At 34.7% G+C, this 27254-nt stretch overlaps 1 protein-coding gene across 10 annotated transcripts in view; it reads left to right on the top strand.

The window, feature by feature from the left end:
- TMEM161B (transmembrane protein 161B) overlaps positions 1 to 27254 on the top strand; it is an 84897-nt gene that overhangs the window by 38150 nt on the left and 19493 nt on the right. For 6 of the 10 annotated variants that reach the window (XM_030816572.1, XM_003261584.3, XM_030816513.1 and 3 more), the window contains 6 exons: positions 2267 to 2350; positions 4862 to 4959; positions 10022 to 10178; positions 23555 to 23706; positions 24235 to 24295; positions 24781 to 24921. In XM_030816572.1, the coding sequence (XP_030672432.1) occupies positions 2267 to 2350; positions 4862 to 4959; positions 10022 to 10178; positions 23555 to 23706; positions 24235 to 24295; positions 24781 to 24921 (693 nt within the window). Of the gene's footprint in view, positions 1 to 2266; positions 2351 to 4861; positions 4960 to 8971; positions 9059 to 10021; positions 10179 to 23554; positions 23707 to 24234; positions 24296 to 24780; positions 24922 to 27254 lie in introns of those variants that run through there. The other 4 variants (XM_030816556.1, XM_030816547.1, XM_030816563.1 and 1 more) reach the window with 4 other exon arrangements.

Genomic DNA, 27254 nt, shown 5'->3' with positions numbered 1-27254 from the left:
TTATAAGGACTTTTAAAACTCTGCGCCAAGAACTGGGGACAAAGAGCAGATATATTTTTTATTATACCACAAGAAGACTGCTTGTAAACACTAAGAGATAAATTAAGAGTTTGCCAAGTAGGGGCATAGGTGTTTACAAGGAGAGAAGAATATATGCAAAAAGCAGCAAGGGATGAAAGAATTTGTGAGGAAGAAAATGTCATTTAGTCAAGCCAGAAAGTGTCACCTTCAAATGGGAATGGTTGAAGGTGAATCTGGAGAAGTAGGCATTGGTCAGATCATGAAAGGCTGTAGAAGCAAGAGATAATGCATGACCCCCATACACATGTGGGCCTTGAAATATGTGTTTTAATGGGAATTTTCAAGTATACGAGGAGTAGATAGAATTATGAATTCCTGTGTACTCATCATAATTAGTAGCTGGTGGACAAACTTGTTTCATCTGTACTTCCCCCAGCATACATTTCAGTGTATATATCAAAAATAATGAGATTTTTAAAAATTACCACAATCTCATTATCATACCTAAAATTTTTTAATATCATCAAATATTCAGTCAGTACTCAGATTGCCAATTCTACAGTTGTTGTGGTTTTTATGTTTGTTTGTTTTGTTTTGTTTTATTTTTGAGATAGGGTCTTACTTTGTTGCCCAGAGTGGAATGCAGGGGCACAATGATGGCTCATTATAGCCTTGACTTCCAGGCTCAAGCAGTCCTCCCACCTCACCCTCTCTCCGGACCACAGGTGCATGCCACCAGGCCTGGCTAGTTTTTTAATTTTTTGTAGAGGTAGGGTCTCACTGTGTTGCCCAGGTTGGTCTCAAACTCCTGGCTTCAGACAATCCTGCAGCCTTCTAAAGTTCTGGGATTACTGGTATGAGCCACCATGCCTGACCTGCAGTGTTTTTAAAACAGCAAATCAAAGAGACTGTGTGCCATGGCTAATGCTTGTAATCCCAGCATTTTGGAAAGCTGAGGAGGGAGGATCCTTTGAAGCTAGGAGTTCGAGACTACCCTGGGCAACCAAGTGAGCCCCTGTCTCTATTTTGAGGACGGGGGGAACAGCAATTGGGAAATTTCAAATTTAAAAAATCTAGATTTTTGTAATTGAAGAATTGGGGGGTCTAGCATACTAGATCTGCATTTCTTCCTTTATAATAACAGGGCCTTTGTCAAAATTTTTGCCTAGCTGCCTTATTCATTGCTTTTCCCTGTGAGGAGCCTTGGAAATGATTTAAACAGGCATGGGTCTTGATAAGATTTGTATTATGGAAAAATGAGTAAAGGTGGTCCACCTTTCTGTAAGATAAAAAAAAAAAACAATAACTAGAGGTAAGCTCAGATGGATTTGATAAGTAATGTGTCCACAGGAAGGCAGGGAGGATACCAGTGAGAGAATTTTGCAGTAGTCAGATGTTCAGAGGAAGATACACTGAACTAAGGTCTCTGCAGTAGGGCAGAGTTTAGAATTTTAAGAGTTGAGAAACGGAATTAATAATAACATGTGGAGAGGGCACATTGAAAATAAGATATGAATATCAAATTTAAGTGATTGGTAGATAGTTGGGATGACTAGGCAAGCCATGAAATTCAGGATGAGCCACTTGGTGCTTGGGAGGGAATAATTGATTAATTTGGATCGTGAGTATTTCTTCACTTCAGATTAAAATATTTTGACTGTGGTAGAGAGGAATACAACCAGTTGTTGGATCCTTACCTGAGGAAGGTTAGATATAGCTAACAGTAAAGTGTTTTGTAATACAATGATTTTCTGTAATCATTCTACACACAAAGTTTGAGAATTCTCGAACTAAATTAAAAAAGGAAAAGAAAGAAAAGACTACCTGTAAATGTGAGAATTCATTCAAACAACTCTCTTTTTAGGATAACTCTCAGTTCCTTCAAATGAGGGATTGGTAGAGAATTAATGTGCTCCTGCCCACTTGGCTACAGACTTCACTTTATTTACTTTTAATAATAAGCCTGTATAATCTTAATATGTATTAATACATTGTCATTTGTAAGAAATATACATACAAATGGCATTGTAGGACCTGGCATCTAGTAAGTGGTTGGTAAGTGTCTGCTGGATGTTTATCTAAATGCTTTTAAAGTTTAAGAGGTAATATTTGTTTCAGATTACAGTTTTCACCTGATATTTCTCGACAGTGTCTTCACAAATATGAAACAATAAATATTTATAGGATAAAGAATAATTCTGGTGATTTTAAGCGCTTTATTTAAAAGGATTCTTTTTTTGCTTAGTTTGAGGTGGTATCAACATCCTACAGAAGAAGAATTAAGAATTCTTGCAGGGAAACAGCAAAAAGGGAAAACCAAAAAAGATAGGTAAGTTATATTGAGCTTGTAAAGTGATATTTAACACAATTTATATAAATACATTGTTATGCTTTGATTAAAGAAACGTACCAATTATGTTGTAAGTAGTTGATAAATTTGAGATCAAAACCCATGAAAATCTAATCTGTAGTAATATATACACCAAAATAGTGATTATTTTACTCAAGAACTTTATTCTTTGTTTAAATCATGAAAACAATATAGCCATCATACTAAAGAAAATGTAGTTGGGGGTTGATTGGGAGAGACTTATAACCCATATCTTTATCCTACAACTCATTAAAGATGTCAGTTGGTTTGGGTTATTTTCCAGTTTTTGCTGCTACTGTGTATTGTGGCATTGGGGAAATTAATCTGCTCTTGGCCTCAGTTTCCTCATTTTAAAATTAAAAGGAATGGACAATATAACTGTGTAGGTCCCATCAGCTCCTGAATGTTCTTTTCATGTTTAAAGTTTATGAAGAGAACTGCCTACTAATTAACCTCACAGAACAGATTATAGTAGCCTCATCTGTGAGTTGGAAAGAGTAAACAAAGCAATGTTTTGAATAATCCTTCCAGCATTAAAATTTTATATCTCTATTTAAATAGAATTCGTAGGGAAAGTGTATGTTAATTACCTCTCTGAATGGACCGTAGTTTTCTCAACTGGGGATCCAGGAGGACTTCTTAGGTCCCCTGTGACTCTGAAATCATGATTGATTGACAACAAATTATAACCATATTTCTCATGTATATCATAAAAATGCTAACCTAGCCTAATACATTTATAGAAGCTACAAAATAATTAAACATTAATGATTATTTGGCATCAAATTGGAAATTTGAAAAGACTGTCTTTTTTGATCTTACTACCATCCTTTTTCACTTATCATTACAAATATACCTGGAAGCTCACTGGAATATTAATAGTAAACCTTCCATCTTTTTATTCCAGTAGTTAAGTTCTTTAATAAAATAGTCCTGCCTAACATTATAGTTTCCAGAGCACTTTTATACGCAGTTCTACTTAATCCATAAAGCAACCGTGTTAGCTAATAATTTAATTTACACTTTACTAATGAGAAGCTAGGATCAGAGATGTTAAATGAGTTGCCCAAGTTTACATAACTAGTAAGGTTACATACTGGTAACCAGGATTTGAATCTAGGTTAGTTTTTAGTTTCTGTTTCTTTTTTAACTATTCCACTTCCACCTATTTATAGCTACCATGTTCAACATTTGTAAAATTTAGTTATGTAGAAAGAGTCTCACTCTGTCACTCAGGCTGAAGTGCAGTGGCACAATTCTGGCTCACTGTGGCTTCAACCTCCTTAGGCTCAAATGATCTCCCCACCTCAGCCTCCCGAGTAGCTGGGACCAGATGCATGCAACACCATGCCCAGCTAGTTTTTTAAAAAAAAATTTGTGCAGACAGGGTCTCCCGGTGTTACCCAGGTTAGTCTCTCCTGAGATTAAGCAGTCCTCCCGCCTCAATCTTCTTGGCCTCTCAAAGTGTTGGAATTACAGGTGTGAGCCACTGCACCTGGCCTGAATCCTTATTATAATGCCCTGTAATGAATAATTCTGTTCTGCAGTAATTTTTAATAGGTTGAACATGCCTTATAGTTACAAAAAGACACATTAACATTGCTGCCTTGTTCCTAGTAACAAGAATTATTGTTTGGTTTATTAACATGAAATTATTTTTTACTGAGGCTTTCCAGTTTTTTATTCAAAGATAAATGCAAAGTTGTTTTTCAGTATTGAAATTAATATTATTAAAACTTAGTTGAAGCTGGCCATGGGGGTGTGTACCTGTAGTCCCAGCTACCCAGAGGCTGAAGCAGGAAAATTGTTTGAGCCCAGGAATTTGAGTCCAGCCTGGGCAACTGTGTGTCTGAAGAAATACATAAAGTAATAAATTGAAACCTTAGTTTATTGCTTTCTATATGTTTGTCTTTAAAAATTAAATTTGGGAATCATACAGATACACCGGAAGAATTTGTTTTCCTTCATCTGTGATTTTTAGTAAAAACTATTCCAAGTTAGTCTTTCATGTTTCTGAATTTCTCATACACATAAATCTTTCTTCAACTCTGACTTGCATATGGTTCCGGGTCTGTTTATATGTGTGTATGTGTGTGTGTTTATACATGTCACTTCAAGGAGAAGTGCACTTTGTCTTCATTTGCATTTACTCTTGTGCTTAAAGAGAAAAGAGAGTAGGAGAAATGGGTGTGAAATGCTAAGCTAGAAAAAAAAAGATTTTGTTGCAGTAACTAATTTAGGTAATTATTTCCCTGGTAATCTGTATACTCACATGATAATTTACATTCAAATTTTATAGTACCCTTTTAAAAACTTCCTTTGAGTACTTTACCTCCTTATTGATGAAATATTAGAAATTCTGCCTTTTCACTGTGAAATTTAAGACTTCATCTGTAATTAGTTTGAAACAAGCACTTGGATAACAGTGTAGGTAACTTGTTTTTTGTGTCACTTGTCTGATTTTTATAGGAAATATAATGGTCACATTGAAAGTAAGCCATTAACCATTCCAAAGGATATTGACCTTCATCTAGAAACAAAGTCAGTTACAGAAGTGGATACTTTAGGTAAGGGAAATCTTGGTAAAATGTTCTATAAATCTCAGTTTTATATTATAGTAGTGAAAGTACTTTCATTTTAATCATTAAGTCCATTATACAGAATATGGAATCTTTCTAAGAACTTAGAAGCTCAAATGACTTCATTTGAATTAAATTTATTTTTTTGTTCACCTAACTTGTATTATTTTTCCTATTTTTGGAAGAGGCTAACTTACACAAGTTTATTACACAGTTTCTGTTTATTAGATTGAGATCACAGTCAATTTTTATTATCTAGAATTCTTGACTTCCTTTTACTGTTTATTTCAGTCTGCCCTTTTCTAATGTGGCTTGCAAAACTGCATTTGAAATGTCCGGCCTTGAGCAGCCCAGGGGTTGGGGTGCCTACTTTTATGCAGTTGAAAAATCGAGTATGACTCTTTACCCCCCATAACCTAACTACTAATAGCCTACTGCTAACCAGAAGACTTACCAATAACATAAAAAATCAACACATATTTTGGCTGGGCGCAGTGGCTCACGCCTGTAATCCCAGCACTTTGGGAGGCCAAGGTGGGCGGATCATGAGGTCAGGAGATCGAGACCATCCTGGCTAACATGGTGAAACCCCGTCTCTACTAAAAATACAAAAAATTAGTCAGGCGTGGTGGCAGGTGCCTGTAGTCCCAGCTACTCAGGAAGCTGAGGCAGGAGAATGACATGAACCCAAGAGGCGGAGGTTGCAGTGAGCCAAGATCGCGCCACTGCACTCCAGTCTGGGCGACAGAGCGAGACTCCGTCTCAAAAAACAAAACAAAACAAAAAAAACCACATATTTTTTGTGTTATGTGTATTATACAATGTGTTATAACAATAAAGTAAGCTAGAGAAAAGGTTATTAAGAAAATCACAAGGGAGAAAAAATATGTTTCCTATTAAGTGGAAGCAGATCATCATAAAATTCTTCAACACTGATATTCACTTTCAGTAGGCTGAGGAGGAGAAGGAAGAGGAGGGGTTGGTCCTGCTGGTCAGGGGTTGCAGAGGTGGAAGAGAATCTGCATATAAGTAGAGATGCACAGTTCAAACTGTATTGTTCAAGGGTCAACTGTATTTCTATTGAATTACCCATATTTAGAGTAATTCAATTTTATTCTCACATATAGTAGAAAGGAAAATGGTTTTAGAATAATGAACTGGATTAGAAATCAGAAAAATTTACTTATGCAAGATTTACTTTCATCCATTTCTTATTTCCAAATATGTCATTTAGTTTTCCTCCTATATATTATGTAATGACAGTGATTCTAGTTTAAAATAATATTAATATAAAATTATTTGAATCCTAGAAAGGAAAGGCATCTAAGTTGATATAATTTAAAACACTGGTTTTTAAACTTGGAGATATATCAAAACCACTTAATGAGTTCTTTGAAATAGATTCCCTACTCCCATCCTTGAAGATTCAGTAAATCTAGAGTAGGTTTTGGGAATTTGTATTTTTAAAAGTGCTCCAAGTGATTTTGATTTTTGACTAGGTTTGAGAACCACTGGTTTATGTGATAAATGAAATGATGCGTGTTTTTAAAAAATAATTTTGATAATGTCATATAAGGTGTCATTATGTAATTTGACCCTTCTTGGGTTAAATCATACCACCATCAAAAAATCTTAAGAAGTCTAGCATCTCAAATAGGATTATTTTGTGATACAAGGTGGCTTTGAAATATGTGAAAGTTTATTATTACATCTGTAAAGGTTGTATGTATATGTAAACATATGTCCTAGAACTAAAAAATATCAGTGAAGAACAATATAAATCACTTGTCTAATATCGTTTAGACTTTTTTTTTTTTTTTTTTGAGACGGAGTCTCGCTCTGTCACCCAGGCTGGAGTGCAGTGGCGCTATCTTGGCTCACTGCAAGCTCCACCTCCTAGGTTCACGCCGTTCTCCTGCCTCAGCCTCCCGAGTAGCTGGGACTACAGGCCGAGTAGCTGGGACTACAGGCACCCGCCACCACGCCTGGCTAAATTTTTGTATTTTTTAGTGGAGACGGGGTTTCACCGTGTTAGCCAGGATGATCTTGATCTCCTGACCTCGTGATCTGCCCGCCTCGGCCTCTGAAAGTGCTGGGATTACAGGCGTGAGCCACTGCACCTGGCCCATTTAGACTTTTAAGACTGGTTATGTCTTCCTCTATTTTCTTTTTAACTATTTCACATTCAACATTTAAAACATTTAAAGGCACTTTGACTTTTTGATTAGTAGTTGTCACATTTGTTTCACTACTCCTATATGTGCTTACTTGTATAAAATGTTCACAGACGTGTATAAATACAAGAATATATAAACATTCTTCCTGATTTTTAATAGTTTTGACATTTTTACTAATAATGTTGATTGAATAATTTGTCAGCTAATTAACTTTAATAAGATCTTAAAATTATTGAGTATCAGACATTATTATAATATTTTACTTGTATTACCCCATCCGCACAATTCTGAAGTGGGTAACTGTTACCAGTTTTGTTTTGTTTTTTTAACTCATTAGAAAGAAGAGTTGAATAACATGGACAGGGTTACACACTGAATGTGGTACAGCCACTCAGTGAGAATTAGGCTATTGCAATGAACTAAAAAAAAAAAAAAAAAAAAATGAATTTAGGGTATTGTAGCTTTAGCATGTAGTTTCTGGAGTATTTGGTTTCACTTTTAGGATTTTGAGAACTAGTTGCAAATGATACTCGTTTATCAATTGGTCATGTAATATCAAGAGCATTTCCAGTTAACCAGAATAGCATAGCAGGGAGATGTTCATATATGTTTGTAAGTTTTTGTAGTCATTTGTGAATGCATGTTGTATATATGTGATTAGGTGAAAGTACAGGGTTTTCTGTCTTAACTTCTTTTGACTTCAATATTTTATTAAAAGGCATATATATAATTGTATTATTGATTACACAAAGAATATAACACTTGAGTTAAATAGCCAAGAGTATATATAATTTGTACTTTCATGGAATGTATATGTTATTGATGTCCCAATAATTATCATGAAAGTCTATCTTAATTTGTATTATCTATTATAAGAACTTCTTAAAGAACATTAGAACTTTTGAATGTCACTTCACTGTTTGCTATGAGTGAGTTCCGTGGAGGAAGTCCCTATGAGTATGGGTAGGTTTGGAGAATTAGAATGTTTATTTCAATTATTGATAATAAAATTGAAAACCTTAAATGGATTTTGGTCTATCCTTTCCATCCACTTCCCTGACCTCCTTCCCGATAGAAAGCTCAGTATGGGTGATTTTTTTTTTTTTTTCTTAGTGGGAAGGGATTGAGGGTAAGCATCCTGTAACCACATCAGGATCTTTCAGGCTTATGTTCAGAAGCTGTAGGTCAATCACAATAGAAAACCCTAAAGCAGGGCTGGGGGCAGTGGCTCATGTCTGTAATTCCACCTCTTTTGGAGGCCGTGGCAGGAGGATGGCTCGAGCCCAGGAGTTTGAGACCAGCCTGGGCAATATAGTGAAACCATGTCTGTACAAAAAATAAAAAAATTACCCGAGTGTGTTGGTGTGCATCTGTAGTCCCAGCTACTAGGAAAGCTGAGGTGGGAAGATTGTTTGAGCCTGAGAAGCTGAGGCTGCAGTGAGCTATGATCACACCACTGCATTCTCAGAAAACCTAAAGCAGTTAACCTAAAAGTTAAAGTACGTTGAAGCAGATTAAGAGTGTTAAAATAACTTGATGCAAATTTAAAAATTAATTATAAAAGGATTTTGGATTATTAAAATGTTATGATCATCTTATAGAAATGGTATAAAATTTGGTTAGTTTGTTTTGATACTGCTTTTAATAGGTCTTACTGTATGTGATATTTTCAAAATACTTTTTCTATAAGGGTATCGTATCAAGTGTAATTGTATTATATTTTATGACTAAAAATTGTCCAAAGCAATGCAGATCATTTTATTATGTGCCATAAGAACATCTGAATTGATGGTTATGTACATGATTTACTTCTACATTTTTAGGAGGCCTTCTAAAAAATGATGTTGATGTTTTGGACTACACTCTGGTAGAAGTAAACCAGAATACCTATGCCAACTGAGATGCAAAGGGTGATGGAATTATATTTACTTTCAAAGAATGTTAATTTCAATGTAAACTCTTAAGAATGGAATAGTTTGTTGAAGGGGTATGGTTTTATGGAAAATCAACAGACATTTTATAAACTTTTTTGCAGAACAAAATAGGGTATAAGAGGTATATTTAGTTTATTATTTTATTTTTCTTGAGATGGAGTCTCACTCTGTCACTCAGATTGGAGTGCCATGGTGTGAACTCAGCTCACTGCAACCTCTGCCTCCCAGGTTCAAGCTATTCTCCTGCCTCGGCCTCGCAAGTAACTGGGACTACAGGCACCTGCCACAATGCCTGGCTAATTTTTGTATTTTTAGTAGAAGCCGGGTTTCGCCATGTTGGCCAGGCTAGTCTCGAACTCCTGACCTCAGGTGATCCCCCCGCCTTGGCCTCCCAAAGTGCTGGGATTACAGGCATGAGCCACCGCGTCTGGCCTTATTATTTTAATCTGTACTATCTCACAGAATTACTAGTTTACAATTAGTACAGCCAATAATTGTAACATAAAGTTTAACTCTTACTTCACAAAAGTGAACAGTATAACTAAATTGTTGTCTTCCAGACTAAGTTGTTTTCTGAAGTTAAGGTATCATAGCTAGATATTTAAAAGAAAACACTAATAATTTCTGTAAAAAGTAGCTAATCAGTTAAGACAATACCAGTAAATTTGCAGTCATACTTTACCAACAACTTAAATAACTTTTGGTAATCTTTTAACGTTTATTTTAATTTGTGACGTATTAAAATTTAGTTTGGGATGCTAACATCCTCAGTCTATTTCCTGCATTTTTAGATTCATATATTTGTAAATCTTATATTGCAAATGAATAAAGTCTAGCATATTTTAATTATAAATAAATCCTCATAAGTTATTTATGAAAATTTAAGTGAAACTTTTTTTTTTGACCTTTTTTTTTTTTTTTTTTTTTTTTTTTTTGCAGCATTGCATTACTTTCCAGAATACCAGTGGCTGGTGGATTTCACAGTGGCTGCTACAGTTGTGTATCTAGTAACTGAAGTCTACTACAATTTTATGAAGCCTACACAGGAAATGAATATCAGCTTAGTCTGGTGCCTGCTTGTTTTGTCTTTTGCAATGTATCCTTCAAAACATCATTAATATTAAATTATTTTGCAGATAACACCATTAGATCTCATCTCTGATTTGAGAAAGATTTTATGTCATTAGATAACTTTTCTTTATTGAAATCTTTTTTATGTAATTGGAAATATTTTGAAAGTAATAGAGGTAAATAATTTAAAAAGCTAAATATAAGAAAAATGCCAGTGCCCTACTTTTTCTTTCTTATCCAAGTCTAATGTCACAGAGACAGCCACGTTCACCTCTTTTAGGCATTTCTTTTGGGAATTCCTTCCTTGTGTTTAAATATTTTGTGATAATGGTACTATTTATATATTATTGCACCTTTCTCCCTCTTCCCTTTTCTTCCCTTCTTTGATAGTTAGAGATAACATTTTATTAAATTTATAGTCACTTTTACCATGTTGTACCTATGAAAATATTATGTACAGCCAGGCATTATAGTGTATTATTACCTTCCTTAAATAATTTTTTATTTTTGTAATTGTGGAAACTATAAACTTCCACAGAATTGGTAGAACCTCAATAGTTCAGATACTTCATTTCTGTTTTTTTTTCCCATGGAAATATCCTCCTGGCGCCCTTAGTTTTCTAAACTTCAAGCGTAGCTAATATCCTGTGACTTTCTTCACTGTCTTCCAAGAATTCCCTCTACCCCTGTCTGGATCTGATGATTTCCTCTTCCTTGGTTTATTCTTTTTTTTTTTTTTTTTTTTTTTTTTTTCAGAGTACATTCTCCTATGGTGTCCTTAGAAAGGGTGCTAAATTGTTTTTTGAAATCTTGCTTGCCCGGAATTATCTTTATTTTTTCCCTCATACATGATAGATAGGTTGGCTCAGTAGAAAATTCTAAGAAAGAAATAGGTTTTCCTCAGAATTTTGAAGTCTCTTGAGAAATTGGATATCCTTTTGCTTTTCATATATACCTATCCTTTGCCTTGTACATACACCCTCTGGAAGGTTTTTACTTTTTATTCTTCTGGTGTCTGACGTTTTATCATTGTGCTAAGTTCTAGATTTACCCTTTAAATCTGAAAACTCATGGCTTTTACTACTGGGAGATATTTTTGTTTTCTTATTTTTATTAAAATTATATATGTTCCCTACTCTTTTCTCTATTTCCATCTCTCCAGAGGCAACTTCTTCTAGCTCTTCTCTGTTTGATGCTTGCTTTTATATTTCCATGTACTTTCAAGGCCATTCCTTGATTTTAGTTTTAAGCTTTAACTATTGCCATTTCACTTTGGAAATAAGGATTAAGCACATATCTTTGGGCTGCCAGTTAACCACTGATCATTTTCTATTCATTTCATCTTCCACATATAGTGATGTCATGTTTTTAGAACAGTATTCAGTGTTTATGTTATGATCATGTAAACACCATTCACAGATGAATACTTGCCTTAATATATTCAGAAGTATCAAGTAATATGTCAATTTCATCTTGAGTAGAGTTCTCCTGGAACCCTCAGATAATCCCCAGTCTAGATTGGTGCACCTATGCCCCTGATGTGCACCTAATGTGCACCTATGCCCCTGGTATCACTCATTATCATCTTCTTAGAGATTCTCTTTGCATCTCCCTCAAATTGGAGCTCTTTTTAAAGATATTCTATATCTGCCTCCTACTTGGTTTACTTTCTGATTTTGGTGGAGCATATTCTTCAGTATCATCTTCAAAAAGATTGCACGGGAACTACATTTTTTGTGACCTTGCGCTTTTGAAAATATTTTAAATTTACCCTAAAAATTAATTTTTCCTTTGGCTAAGAATAGAATTCCAGGCCGAAAATTATGTTTTTGTCTTTGAAGTTCCATTCTTACTCTTAAGAACTGCAGCTGCCAATCCAATTTCTGATTTATTTTCTTTTTCTTTTGAGACAAGGTCTCACTCTGTTGCCTAGGCTGGAGTGCAGTGGTGCAATCACATCTGTCTTTATTTTTTGTAGAGACGGGATCTCCCCAGCTTGCCCAGGCTGGTGTCAACTCCTGGCCTCAAGGTTCCTCCTGCCTTGGCCTTCTGGAGTGCTGAGATTACAGGTGTGAGCCATCGCGCCCAGCCATCTGATTTTTTTTAAAGTTCTGTTTTTTTCTCTGCGTTATCATTACCATCTTTTTTTAGCTAGTCACCTAGTGTGTTGAAATTTTATGATGATGTGCCTTATTTAGAGTCTGTTTTCATCCCGTGTGTTGGGACTTTACCAGTCTGTGAACTCATGTTCTTGAGTTCTAGAAAATTGTTTTGAATTATTTTATTCGTGTCTACAGCCATACCACTCTGGATACACCCAGTCTCATCTGAATTATTTTATTGGTGATTTTTCTCTTCTCTATTTTCTCTCTTTCTGGAATGCTTATTATTCAGATATTTGATCTCCTAGACTGGTTTCCCAAGAATGTCATCCTCTTTCTTGCATGCATATGTTTATGTTTATGTTTTTATATTATTTGGTTTTCTGGGAAATTTTCTTAAGTTTCATAACCTTTTATTGAGTTTATTATTTTGAATTTCTGGTATAATTTTTAATTTTCACAACCTCTTTTTCTTCTGTTCACCTGCCCCTTTGATGGAATTCTGCTCGTTTTATGATTACATTATCTTCCCGTGTCTAAGATATTAATGATAGATTTTGTTAAGGTTTTTTTTTTTTTTCTGCCTAGTATCTTTTTACTCCTGAGTTGCTTTTGTTTGGTTGCTGTTTTTCACATTAAAGGCTCTTCTTAGAGAGCTCTAGTGATTGGTGTTTGCCTGTCCATAATTAGGTGTGAGACATTAAAAAGCTGAATGGAAGCTCTGAGCACATGGTGAGGTAAGTTCCTGAATCATATGGGTAGGCCAGAGATTATCTTTTTACCCTCTCCAAAGCATAAATCTCCATACTTGCTTCAGATGTGGGCAGATTGAACTGGTTACTTTTAAAAAGTACTAATTTCATTGGTACTTATTTTTAATACCTCCTGTTATTACCCCCCACCACCCTCTCACCCACCGCTGCCGCCACCACCACACACACATTCAGTAACCAGCACTTTCACCCGAGTATAGAGAATTATTTGTCATCTAACCAATTCCTTATCCTTTTGGGGAGTTTTGCACTAAAAAGTCAAATTTCTTCTCGGATGTCCGATTGAGCTTCCTCATTCTGTTGAGTCTGCTTTCTAGCTTCCACAATTTTATTGCTTTTTCTCTTACTTCATTTATGTTCCTTAAAACCAGATTCCTTTACCATCATTTTGGTGGGATTTAGGAAGAGATAAAAAGTAACTGATTTGCTTAATCTGTCTTTAAAAAAATTTTTTTTAGAGACAGGGTCTTGCTCTGTTGCCCAGGCTGTAGTGCAGTGGTGTGATCATAGTTCACTGCAGCCTCTAACTCCTGAGCTGAAATGTTTCTCCCACCCCATCCCTCCGAGTAGCTGAGAGTACAGGCACAAGCCACCACAACTGCCTAGATCTGGGAAGTCTTAATAACTGCAGTACAGACTTTTAATCTTATTTTATCCATTCATCAACCCTGTGTTTGAAGGTACCTCGTGTCTCCAGTACTTTTCCCAGGTTTCTGATGAATGAATTGGCTTTCTTCTTACTGAGTTCCTCCCCTTGCAGATCAAGTATAGCAGAAAAAGCTGAAACCTAATTGCTTTTCTATCCACTTAACATCTTCCAAAATTTTGTTGATTTCTTATTTATATACTTACTTACTAATTGTTGTTTCTTTTTCTATTATCTGTTCTTGAGGTTTTTGACTTTTTTATATGCCTTAGTCAGATTGTGAGAATGAGCAGAGGAAATACATGTCTTACATCTTAATATTTAACCGGAGATTGTAGCACCATCTTTTAAACCTGTTAAGTGGATACCATTTAAAATATATGATATAATTTGACAGTTCATCACCAGTGTACTACCTTTCTGTTGCCTCTTTTGGATTGATTTAGGTATAATTTAGACTAGAAGAGCCAGAAGAAAGTCTTAAGAGTCAATATCCTCACAAAGTATATAGTGTACTGGGTAGAAATACTAATCACGTGTGTCAGCTGAGAAACATCCTTAGATATCCAGTGTTGCACTAACTCCAAGAGCAGATTTTAAATTCAAGCACATAAAATATTCCTGTTTAATTCTGTAGTATTAAATATGTGAAAATACCATTCAATCAGAATAAAGACCTATCCCTAGATATCAAGTCATATAAAACACATCAAGAATATTTTCCTGTGATAATTAACATGAGCTGATTATGTGTCATGTTACTTTTTTTATATTTCAGTGAGTTCTCATGTTCTCCAAAATATTATTGCCTTTTCTTTTTTTTCCCCAGAGGCAAGGTCTCTGTCACCCAAGCTGTGGTGCAGTTGCACAGTCCTAAATCACCATATCCTTGAGCTTCTGGGCTCAGGTGATTCTCCTGCCTCAGCCTCCAGAGCAGCTAGGACTACAGTTTCACCCAGCTAATTTTTAATTTTTATAGAGATGGGGTCTCACTATGTTGTCCAGGCTAGTCTTAAACTCCTGGCCTCACGCCATCCTTCTGTCTCGGCTTCCCAAAACAGTGGGATTACAGGCATGAGTCTCCGTGCCCTGCCAGTATTGCTTATTATTGAATATTCTTTTCCTCACTTGCTTCATGGTTTACACATATGTGGGAATGCATATACTTGATAGGCAGTTTTATTTTAATGTGATTGAGCCCTTGATACATACTACCAGAGAAATTAGAAAAATATACTTTTTAATAGCTATTCATATTGTTTATGTGAGTAAATTTTATCTTTCATTTTACTCTATAATGCCTAATAATGTGGGAGCAAAGGTCCCACATAGCCTTTAGCACTGAACTGACTTTGCTTCGTTTTAAGTAATCCATTCCTGAAAGGCATCAAACAGTAACATCTCTGCAGGAATCCTGTAGCTGGCTGGCTGTCTCCCTATCCCAGAGAGGACAGAAAGTGCTGAAGAGCTTACAGGCCAAGCTACTTTCTGCCAGCTTTGATTCTCCACAAAGAGGGTGGGGAAGAAGGCAGTAAAATTGTGTGTATGCTTGGGTATGTGATTTTTTTTTTTATTCAAACCTGTAGCATGTGATAGTTACCTACCACCTTTAAAGGCATATAGGAGACCAGAATTAAATTCCAGATATCCAGTTTAACACCAGAGAGAAATAAGTTTACATCCTATCTTTTATCTTTAGTTATAACATAACCTGTTTTTCCTTTCATACCCTATGATTGGAATATAGCGGAAGTAACCCCTGTCTGGCTTCTCTTTGTTTTCTTATTGTATGTGCCTACTTACTAGTCAAACACGTGTCTGCATTGATTACACAGGACAATAGCTTTGCTTAATTCCATAGTCATACATACCTCAGTTAATTCAGAAATTCTCTGCCGTTGTTACTGATGAAATGTTCTTTGTTAAAATGGTCCCCAAATTAGACACATAAAACTTTAAAAATCAGTTCACTTAAAAGGAAGCAAAGTATTTAATTTCCATGGTCGTTTTGTTTTCTTTCCCCCATCACTTATATGTGACATATATAAGACAGCAAATTATGCTTTCTACAGAATCTTAAAAGTTCTAAAAGCACAGGAATGACTTTTTAAAATTTGTGACACTGAAACCTTGAACCCTGAAACCTAGAACTGAGTCTTCTCATGTCATCAGCTCTGCTTTCTGCTTCACCTGAGTTGTTCACCCATCTCAGCCATCACAGCTGCTTTCATTCTCACTCGTAAACCCAAACTAATTCTCAGCTCTACTCTTCTTTCTTTCTCATTTGTAATTCTAACCATCTTCTCTGACCAAGTCTGTGTGTTCCACTTCCATTTATGCCAAGTTACATGTTATGGGGAAGGAAAAAGGTAAAGAAACCCTTGCAATGAGGATGGAGTATTTCTAGTAAATGTCTTTCCTGTATGATGGCCCATGAAGTCTTAGAGTCGCTGTAGGAATGTGTACTGATTTTATGGATATGAAGTGTATCTTTTTCGCTTATGAAAAAATGAGAAGTAAAAAGGTAAAAATGTTGCTTGCAAAGCCAGAGGTCCTTCAGTGGAAGTAAAACTTTAAAAAATGAAAATATTTTACAATGTATAGATTTTTTTTTCCCCAAGAACCTTTCTTAGAAATAAGCTGTAGCACAGAGAGTAATACTGAGTCAATTATGTGAATTTGAGTGAGAAGAAAGCTATTCTACAAAGAGTGATAAAGCTTCCCAGTAGTCCTATTATATTTGGTTAAAGGCCTGGATCATTAGTCACATTTCCACAGTGCTTGTATTTTACAATGTGGAGGTTTAAGGTACAAAACCCTATTATGTATGTTTTCATGGCTATGTTAAAATTTTAATTTTCTTTCGTTGCCAGGCATACAAATTTTATACAAAGCTAAAAGCTGTGACTAGTTTAAGTTAAAATAAATTTTAAAGTTTTCTGGTTTAATATTCAGTTCTATGTGTAGATTTGTATATTAAAAGTCTACAAATGTTGCTTTTATCTGTTGTGGGAAATAGACAACTACAACAAACTAGTACAACTTAGTCACCATTTCTAAATTCCTTCAAAGGCTCTAACTTACTATATTCTTTTATTTACAAAAATGTTCTGCTTTAGATTAATAAGGAAAAACAAAACATTAAACCCTGAAGTAAACTGCATAAGATTTCAGTTCTAGTAAGAAAAGGAATGAAACTCAGAGTTATTGAATCTGAGCCAAGATACTTGTTTTATCTTGAAAACTTGTATATGGTATGTTATGTCAACGCTTGTTTGTTGTATGAACATGGAGATTTTTCTGTGACATTAATGCTGTCATATTACTCAGATTTCAAGACAAAAACCTAGAGTTAAATAGGAATTTGGGGTAATAGGACATTATTTCTGTTTATTAATTTATAATTGAGTCTGACTTTGCTCTTTTAGCTGCAAAGTGATAATTTTTTTTCTGAAACTAAAATTTTGTTCTCAAAATAAAAATTTTTCTGAAACTAAAAGATAATATCTTTTGTATTTTAAATAAAGGTTGTATATTATGCTTTCAGAAATTTTTGGCTATTCTCTTCACAGTCTGGTTAGGTTGAGGATGGCTGTAAGCTTTTTTTGTGGAATGGCATTTTAAACATGCACGATAGTTTTTTGCTTATATCTAAGGGAATTTTAGGTTCTTTTTCTCTATAATTAAAATAATGGAACCTGCATATCTAAGAAGTATGAAAAATATTTTAGTTTAAAATTATTTTTGTTAAAAAAATTTTTTTAACATTGGAAGATAGGATCAGATTATTTTTAAGACTTTTACTTAATAGGTCATTAGGATTAATATACTTATTTTTAGTTTTCAGTGTATATCTGTAATAAGTTCTTGGTATAGTTTCTAGGTTTCTTTGCAATGTAGAATGTGAAGTATAATGTATTTTGAGTATTTTAGTTGCCTTTTCTTATGGAAAAACAGAGGTGGAAGATTTAATTATTTGAATAGAAAAACATTAGGGATTTTATTTAGTAGCAGTGGTCAGAGAAACAATAGAATCTTTTTTCACAGAACAGAAAAACTCAGTTTACATAAAAATCACTTAGTTGAGTGGAAATGTGTTCTGTTTTAAAGAGATAATCATAAATTTGTGAAAGTTTTTTGAGAAATCTCTGTGTTTATTCCTTAGGATGCTATTTATCATACTTGTGTATTAGCACCAAAGTATTTCTTCTTGGAATATGGTCTATTTCTTCTCAAAAGAGCATTGATAAAATATCTTTGAATAATCTCAGGATGTTAGCGTATAGACAGCGTTTTCTTATTTGAGAATTGGGTCTTTAAAGCAGTTTATAAACTAAGTTGAAACATAATGGTACTTGTACTTTTTTTTTTTTTTTTTTTTGAGATAATCTCGCTCCATCGCCCAGGCTGGAGTGAAGTCATGATCTTGGCTCGTTGCAGCCTCAGCCTCCTGGGTTCAAGTGATTCTTGTGCCTCAGCCACCTGAGTAGCTGGGACTATAGGCACATGCCACCAAGCCTGGCTAATTTTTTATATTGTTGGTAGAGATGGTGTTTCACCATGTTGCCCAGGCTGGTCATGAATTCCTGAGCTCAGGCAATTTGCTCACCTCGACCTCACAAGGTGCTAGGATTACAGGTGTGAGCCACTGGACCCAGCCCATACTAGTACTTTTATAGGTGTATGTGATTTAATTAAGTTGTTATTCTAAATCTGAGAGAAATTTGCCATTTTAGACCTAAAACTTGAACCTGTTCATCATTTGGAAGCTTATCTTCAGCTTGAAGGTAAAAATATTTAAAATTCTTCCTCCTGAGGAAATTGTCCTACTTGTCCTTGACTTTTCTTTCCTACTGGAATTTAGTGTCTTTCTTGCTTGATTTGTTGAAATGTTTTGGTGGTGCTTTCTGCTAAAGCATGAATGTGGGGTGGGTAACTATTTTCAGACTTTGCAGTTTTGAAAGTGTTTTAATTTTGTACTCATTCTGTTGGCATTTGGTTGGTTATAGAATTCTAGGTTATCCATATTTTTCTTCATAATTTTGAAAGCATTGCTCCATTGTCCTCAACCTTGAAAATTGCTATTAAGAATTACTTATCATGGTGATATTTAATCTTTTGCATATACCTAGTTTTGCTTTATTTTTCTTCTGAGGAAACTTTTATAGTTGTCTCTTGATTTGTCTTGTTTCTGAAAGTTCATGCTCACGTACCTCATGAGGATCTTTTTTACTTCCTTGTGGTAGGCTTTTGGTAGGCACTCTAATTTGGAAACATCAAGTTTAGAAAATTTCTTTGATTATGTCTTTGCGAATTTCTTCCCTCTGTCCCTCCAATCCCATTTTCTTTCTCTTCTCACTTTTGTTAGTCAGATATTGTATGTTCTGGATTAACCTCTCATCAGTTTTTGTCTTTTTTTTTTTTTTTGGATGGAGTTTTGCTCTGTTACCAGGCTGGCATGCAGTGGTGCGATCTTGGCTCTCTGCAACCTCCATCTCCTGGATTCAAGCAATTCTCCTTCCTCAGCCTCCCGAGTTAGCTGGGATTACAGGCGCCCACCACCACCCGTGGCTAATTTTTGTATTTTCAGTAGAGATGGGATTTTGCCATGTTGGCCAGGCTGGTCTCAAACTCCTGACCTCAGGTGATCTGCCCGTCTCAGCCTCCCAAAGTGCTGGGATTACAGGTGTGAGCCACCAAGCCTGGCCTTACTTTTCATTTTGTCTTTTTGTTCTGCTTGATGGAACTTTTGACTTTTTTGTTTTCTTATTTTTCCTGTCCTGTTTCTCATTGATGTCTAACCATTCCTTTTTCATAGCATCCTGCTCTTATTTCAAAGATGCATTCATCTTTGTCTGGCTTTATGAAATATACATATCCTATGCTTATAAATATCTCTAAATAAAAATATGTGTGTATCTGTTTCTGTATATATAGTTATATACCTAAACTTCATTCTGCTGCGTCTGTCATCTCTTTTTTTCTTGAAGTTACTTTTTTTCTGTTGTCGATTTTAGCTCGGTTTTTTTTATAAGATGTGATGCTCTAATACATCTTATTAGATGTATTAGATACATCTAATAATAGTTGCCTAACTATGGCTTGCAGTATCTGGGTTGCAGCCTGTTTTTTTACAGCTCTTGAGCTAAAGATGGCTTTTTAACATTGTTAAAGGATTAGGAGAACAAAGTAGGCAGAAGAATATGCTACAGAGACTGCATATGGACCACAAAGCCTGAAGTATTTACTATCTGGCCTTTTATAGAAAATGTTTTCTGATTCCTTTTTTAATGTCTGAGGATTCCTTTCATTTTTAAGAGATGGCCTCTAAAAGCTGATTGGAAGCTCTATATGTAATTAGGGCTTGGTTAGTTTCACTAAAGAATAGCTTGGTAATACTAAAACCAGCTTTATTTTAGGTAGCCCATAGTGTCATTGTTTATTGGTCTTTTCCTTGAGGCCCTTCCGTTTCTCTAGAGGAGAATCTCTTAATCTCCTGCCTGGAGTGTACAAACCTGCTACACGTTTCCAAGGTGAGTACTACCTCTGAGTGTGTAGACTTTCACCTAATCATCCTGTTTTTGATGCAGTTGACTAAATCTAAACTCTTCTGTGCCTCAGGTTCAGTTTCTTCAGAGGCAAAAATCTTAGTCTTCTGCTGGAGTCAGAGTGGCCTGGCTGCATAGAAAGGCAATCAGAGTGGAGAGTTGTGAGTCTAGTTGCCACCTACATAGAAGTCAGTGCACAGCACATCACTGCCTGTATACTTCTTAATCTTGTACCTCTTAAATTAAATTATCATAGAGTTTTAAAGATTTAAACACAATCGGGAATGGTATCATTATCTGTTTGTATTGTATTGATCCATATGTTTTTGTATACATTCCCGTATTTTTGGTATTACATGTTAAATATTTAATTCAGTTGTCTAGAAAACATTAAGTTGTTGCTGAGAACTAGGAAGACTTAATCTTTGATTTTCAAAATAGCCCTGTGAGGTTGTGGACTGGCGGCATTTTACAAATAAAGAAGCTAAGACACAGAGAAATTAATTTTCAAGTGGAAGATCACATAGTTTAATAAGAGTAGAACCAGGATTAAGCCAGACACTCTAGGTCTAGAGAATGCTTTCTTTACAACTTTGTCACATTATAGTTTAAGGTAGTATATGATTACATGGCAAGTGAATTATATTAGTAAGTGATACAATAACTTCAAAAGAGGAAAATAATGGCCTCAGCTGGGAAGGTAATGTTAAGTATCATGAAAGATGTGGAGCTTTTGTTGAGTCTTGGATTAGGTAGGAGGAGGGAAGAGGGCAGTTCAGATGATAGATTATGATCCAAGACAGTGTAGTGATGACACTCAGGAGATGGCAAGTACACTATTCTGATCGAGGTGGAGATTTGGGGACTATTGAATGAAAGCTTGAACATGTGAGTGTGGCCAGATCATAGTATTACATATGGGTTATTGGGAGATGGTGTTCTAATATGGAACTCAATAAATAATTAGGTTTTTAAGACTTATCCAGTATGCAATATGAAGTGAGGATGCAGTGATTATACCATTTTAGGCATTTGTGGTGTGGGACTGTAAAGTATTAGTGATAAGTGCAAGATCATGCTTCATGTCTGGATCAGATTGCATGTAATTTTGTTTTCCTTTAGTGTTGACATATTTTGTAATTTCATTGTTCTAGGATAACAAAGTGTGGTGGTAGGTGTAATTTTTGGGAAATTTTATTCTGATGATTTGGTACCACTTTTGGCCAAAGATACGATTTTGTTTTTCAGTGTAAGAAAAGAAGTTGGAAATTGTCTCCTCACAGATTCTAGTAAACATTTTCAGTAAAAATAAAGCAGTGTTTTTCAAACCTGAGTTTAAGGCATTTAGGCTGTGAGAGATCATAGCTGTATCTTAAAAGCAGTTCAGTTGTAGTTTTGCAGTTTGACTATATTCATCTTTCTTTGTCCTCTTCTAATATGTAAGCTCTTCCTTATAATGCCAAGAAAGAGATGGATGGACCTGTATTGTTTGATACAGGTTGAGCATTACAATCCAAAATCCGAAATGCTCCAAAATCTGAACCTTTTCCAGTACTGACATGACACCAGAAGTAGAAAACTTTACACTGGGCCTCATGTGAGAGATTGCAGTTAAAATGCAGTCAAAATTTTTTTCATGCACAAAATTATTAAATATATTGTATAAAATTACCTTCAGACTATGTGTGTGAGATATATATGAAAGGATTCTTCTGATTATGAGAATGTTTTAATTCTTCTGTCAGGGCAGTTCTGTTTTGAAAAGATTTTATGTGTTACTGCTAAAAGTACCACATTGACTTAGGTGCTATGTACAGTGTTTTAGAGGCAATATAATCAATTGTTAAGTGCACAGATTCTAGATCCAGACTGTCTAGTTTTAAATCTCAACTTTCTCTAATCTGGCTGTGATTTTGATATTTTTACTTTTACCTCTCTGCCACAGTTGTTGTTTTTTGTTGCTGTTGTTGTTTGTTTTTTGTTTTTTGTTTTCCTGAGACGGAGTTTCACTCTTGTTGCCCAGGCTGGAGTGCAATAGTGCTATCTTGGCTCACTGCAACCTCTGCCTCCCAGGTTCAAGCGATTCTCCTGCCTCAGCCTCCCGAGTACCTGGGATTGCAGGCGTGTGCCACCATGCCTGGCTAATTTTTTTTTGGAGACGGAGTCTCACTCTGTCGCCTAGGCTGGAGTGCAGTGGCACAATCTCGGCTCACTGCAAGCTCTGGCTTACTGCAAGCTCCGCCTCCCGTGTTCACGCCATTCTCCTGCCTCAGCCTCCCTAGTATCTGGGACTGCAGGCACCTGCCCCCATGCCCAGCTAATTTTTATATTTGTAGTAGAGACGGGGTTTCGCCGTGTCGGCCAGGCTGGTCTCATACTCCTGACTTCAGGTGATCCGCCCGCTTAGACCTCCCAAAGTGCTGGGATTACAGGCATGAGCCACTGTGCCCGGCCCACAGTTGTTTTTTGTTTGTTTGTTTAAGTTTTTTAAAATGTCTGTAAAGTAGCAATAATAATGTGGTTAATGTGAGAATTAAAAGTTAATTGGTAATGCCTGGCACATGGCAAGTACTAAATGATAGCTGTTATTTTCCATGCTGGACATAAACTTTATGTAAAGGTTGCTTTTCTAGGTTTGTTTGCCAAGCACCTTAGTTTGTTTTGCGATTTCGAGGAGAACAATTTGGTGTATAATGGAGATCTGAGTTCTAGCTTTGGGCCATGCACTGATTTAACCTTGATTAAATCAATTTGTGTGTGTTGGGGTGGTTCAGATAAGATAATCTCTTCAGCCTATTTTAATAGGTGAGCATGTTGAAACTTTGGCTGTTTTTGAATACTCAGTTGGAACTTGTTTTCTCTAAAGATTTTTTCTTATTACTAATGTGAAGTGGTGATCCCAGACACATAGTTTTCATAACACAGATCAACAATAGCTACTAGTAAAATTCTCAAATTTTAACTTGTTGAATTATTACGGATGATTCCTGTGTTATGTGTTTAATTATAAATGTAAACTGGTTTAACAGACATACCTAATAAAGACAGTTCTCTAGAATAACCTCTATCCTGGCTTTTCATGTCACTGAGAACATATTGCATAAAAATCTTGAAATAACCTTCTAGTGAAATTTGAGTGAGATAAACTAGAAATACATTCCCTAGCTACAACTTAGTATGTGGGTGCTCTTTTCCTTAATTTAAAAATGTTATAAACTCCACTTAGAAATAAATATTGTAGTCAAATTTTATTGCAATCAAGTCCTATAAAGATCATTGTGTATAGCTCCCATAAAGTTATTGTGGTTTTTCCTGAACTTTTCCTTCTGCAGCAAAGTTCTGTTTTCATTAACTACACACTATTTTAAAGTAGAAGATGGTGGTGAAAGATCTGTTTGTGTCACCTTTGGATTTTTTTTCTTTGTCAAAGCAATGGCAGTGTTGATTGTAACAGAAAATTATCTGGAATTTGGACTTGAAACAGGTAATAGTTTCATACAACTTTAAAAATCAATTTTGCTTTATCTAGTGTTAATATTTTTGACTTCAGTATTTAAGTTTTATATCTGATAAATATTTAAAATTAAATTTAAAGTGTATACTCTGTAATGTTCAAAATAATTAACCTTTATTATTAAGATCATTTTTTGCTTTTGTTTTAGCTAAGTTTTTAATTAATGTTTTTTTCCAAAAATACTGTCTCATTTTTTTCCTTACAGTTAAATAAGTTTCTGTAATGCTAAAGTTTACTCATATAGTTGAAGAATTAATGCAAATTTTATGCACACTCATGGAATGTACAAATATCAAAGGGATGTTTTCAAAGACTGTTCCTGCTAATAACCAAATTTTATTGCATTATGGCATACTAATTAACACATGAAAGAGCTAAGCTAGTCACTTTAAAATTTAAGATGCTCTGTTTTCTAGCATTTTATTTCCGCAGAAAGATTCTGTATTTCACATCTGTGATAAGAGTAATCTGTTGTTGTTTTTTTTTTTTTCCCTATAGGGTTTACAAATTTTTCAGACAGTGCGATGCAGTTTCTTGAAAAGCAAGGTTTAGAATCTCAGTAAGTTTTTGAAAAATTAAGCATTATTTAAATTTAACATTTTCTATTTTTAATAAAGCAGTATTTACTATAAATAGCTGTTTTAAATTAGTAAAGAGTTTTAAGTTGGACTGTCACTTCTAGAAACATCCTTACTCATAATTTTTACGACTATATAAAGTTAGTATCTTTTATAGAATTCTTATGTAAATATTGCATTTCTTAAATTCCTCTCCCTCAAGAGATTAAATTTATATCCAAGTTATATGTCAATTCCCTGTTGAATGTGTAGGTTAAGTTGTTGTGACTGTGACTAAAGAGATGCCTCATTTAGTTTACAGTTCACCAGAATCCATTATAGGTACTTGAATAATAGCAATCTTTTTGTAGAAATTTGCTTTGTTTTACTGTTATTGTTATTTGTAAGATAATTGATTAGAAGAAAAGAAATTCTTCAAAAGCTAATTATAAAAATTTATCAGCTTTTTAAAAAATTTTATTTTCAGGAGTCCTGTTTCAAAACTTACTTTCAAATTTTTCCTGGCTATTTTCTGTTCACTCATTGGGGCTTTTTTGACATTTCCTGGATTACGGCTGGCTCAAATGCATCTGGATGCCCTGAATTTGGCAACAGAAAAAATTACACAGTAAGCGGAAAATGTACATAAGCACATGCAGATAAATATATGTTTTCCATCTTAATGAAGGTATATTGTAATGTAATCATAAATTATTGTATTGAAAATTAATAACCATTTGATGTCACACTACTTCCTCTTTCAACTATAAGCAAGTTTCTTTTATTTGCTTCTAAATTTTAAGTCTTGTATTTAAAAAGATACACCATTGATTACTAAATTTGTCTTATCTGTTAAAATGAAAATCTCAAAATTTATGTTCTTTCTAATTCAGGGGCTTATATTGCAATCTCTACAACTAAACTGAGGATCCATAAAAATTTCCCTTAAAAAATAAGATCATTTTACTTTAAAATATTGTTTTAAATTTTTATGTAAATCTATTTAAATTAACTTTTTAATGTAAAATTTTATTTAAAAACATTTTAAAACTTAAAGTTGTATGTAAGAGATGTTTGTTTTCCTTAAGTTACTGACCTGCTTATTAGACTCTTATTAAAATAATACATTATTTGGGGATTGTTAATACTCTACAATGTTATATGTTGTACATTACTTCTAACTACCAAATTCTATTTTAGTTCTGAAATTATCTGTTAGTTTGGACAAGTCATATTTCATCTTTATATGTAATTCAAAGCCCATTTACTATATTCTTTGTGGTTGTCACAGATTTTTTTTTGTTGATGTAGACATCTTGGCAGAAAGATAGGCTTATATCTACATCAACTCATATTCAGATCAAAGTTCCTGTCTCATCGTTTTGTTTTGCAGTAGAAGCCCAACTTGAGAATATTTCATTTTGATATGTGTATTTATAACCATTAAGTTCTTATTTCCTAACATTTCTATTCTTTAAAACCTATTTTTAATTATGGTGGTTCTTTAGTCTTTTCACATTCTTGTCTCTTTTACCTGTGTCATTTCCCTTTAATTTAATTTTGACTGTCTTTTTTTTTTTTACCTCACTTCCATTTTTCTACATAAGCTTTGTACGTGTATTTACTTACTATCACCTCCCACTGCAAGCTCCTTCATCCCTCTTTTTTTTTTTTTCCTCCTTTTACTCTGTGCTTTTGGCTGCATCCCGTCTTTCTCCCACCACCCGTCTCCCTAATGGCTTCTTTTAAGACAAAACCTGGTTCTCCCCCTCCTCTCTGCACACACACTTCAGTCCACTAACCCCAGTGTTATGATTTAAATAAGCTGAAAAGGGTGGGTGGAGGGGAGCCCTTCACAAGCTACTGAAACCGCTGTGGGCTGCTCCTTGATACTAGAGTGTTCCCTAGCAACACTGCATACCTAATACTGCTTCTTTCTTCCCCACATCCGATGGTTTACCCAGGCTGTGGGATGAAAGAATCACTTTATAAAAACATTTAAAGCATTTAGTGGTGGTTGGGGGTGGAGTGCACATTTTAGTGTCCTTTTTAGTAAAATGTGGCTTCATTTTAAGATTTTTTCCCTTGGGGGATTTGGGGTTTTATTTTATTTTCAGTTTATTGCAGCCCCTCATTGTGTTGTAGCACTCTGCCTTGATACAAGGGTGTGGGCAAGCTAGTTCTGTTGTGAGAGTAACATGACTGGCACAAAGAGCAGCATTTTCTTCACCTCCATGGCTAGGCACTAGGACGTGTTTTTATATCAGAGGTTAGAGCGGGAGTTCTGCCTTTCCCTGTCAGGTGTTTGTGGCTTCCTGACCCAGCCCTGTTCACTCACACAGATCACTGTCTGCCTGTGTAGTGATACTTTAGAATGTGGTGTTTGTGTGTATTTTGAACCCTCCAGTTTAGCTCTTAAGTGTGATTGATAATGAAAGCAGTTTATGGTAATAAAATGTGTGAACAATTTGCCTTTTTTCTAAAATAAGAAAAATTTTTATCAGCCATCTGTCTCTGTAGGATACAAAGTTGGACAATTAACAATGAAGTTATAGCGCAGACCTGAAACCTTTGCTGTATTAGGTATATTGCCTTGTCAGGAGTAATGCAAATTTTTTTGATATATATATCACATATATCATATATACCTGATATATATGATATATCATATATATCAAATATATGATATATCATATATATCAAATATATGATATATCATATATAATATATCATATATATCATATATAGGTATTATATCATATATATGATAAATATATGATATATATATGATAGGGAAATTATTTCAAGTGTGTTCGTACTCATTCAAAAAGAAATTAAAATGTGGAATCACGATTGTTAACAATGGAAGTTAAAAATTATAAATGATCATTACTCATTAAAAGATTCCTCAGTTGCAGGTTGTTGCAGTAGGTTCCATCTGCCATATGCCTTCTAGTAATA

This window comes from Nomascus leucogenys, chromosome 2 (genome assembly GCF_006542625.1).
Source record: "Nomascus leucogenys isolate Asia chromosome 2, Asia_NLE_v1, whole genome shotgun sequence".
Classification (NCBI taxonomy): Eukaryota; Metazoa; Chordata; class Mammalia; order Primates; family Hylobatidae; genus Nomascus; species Nomascus leucogenys.
Note: the sequence above shows the minus strand (reverse complement) of the source record. Positions and strands in the feature narration are given on the sequence as shown.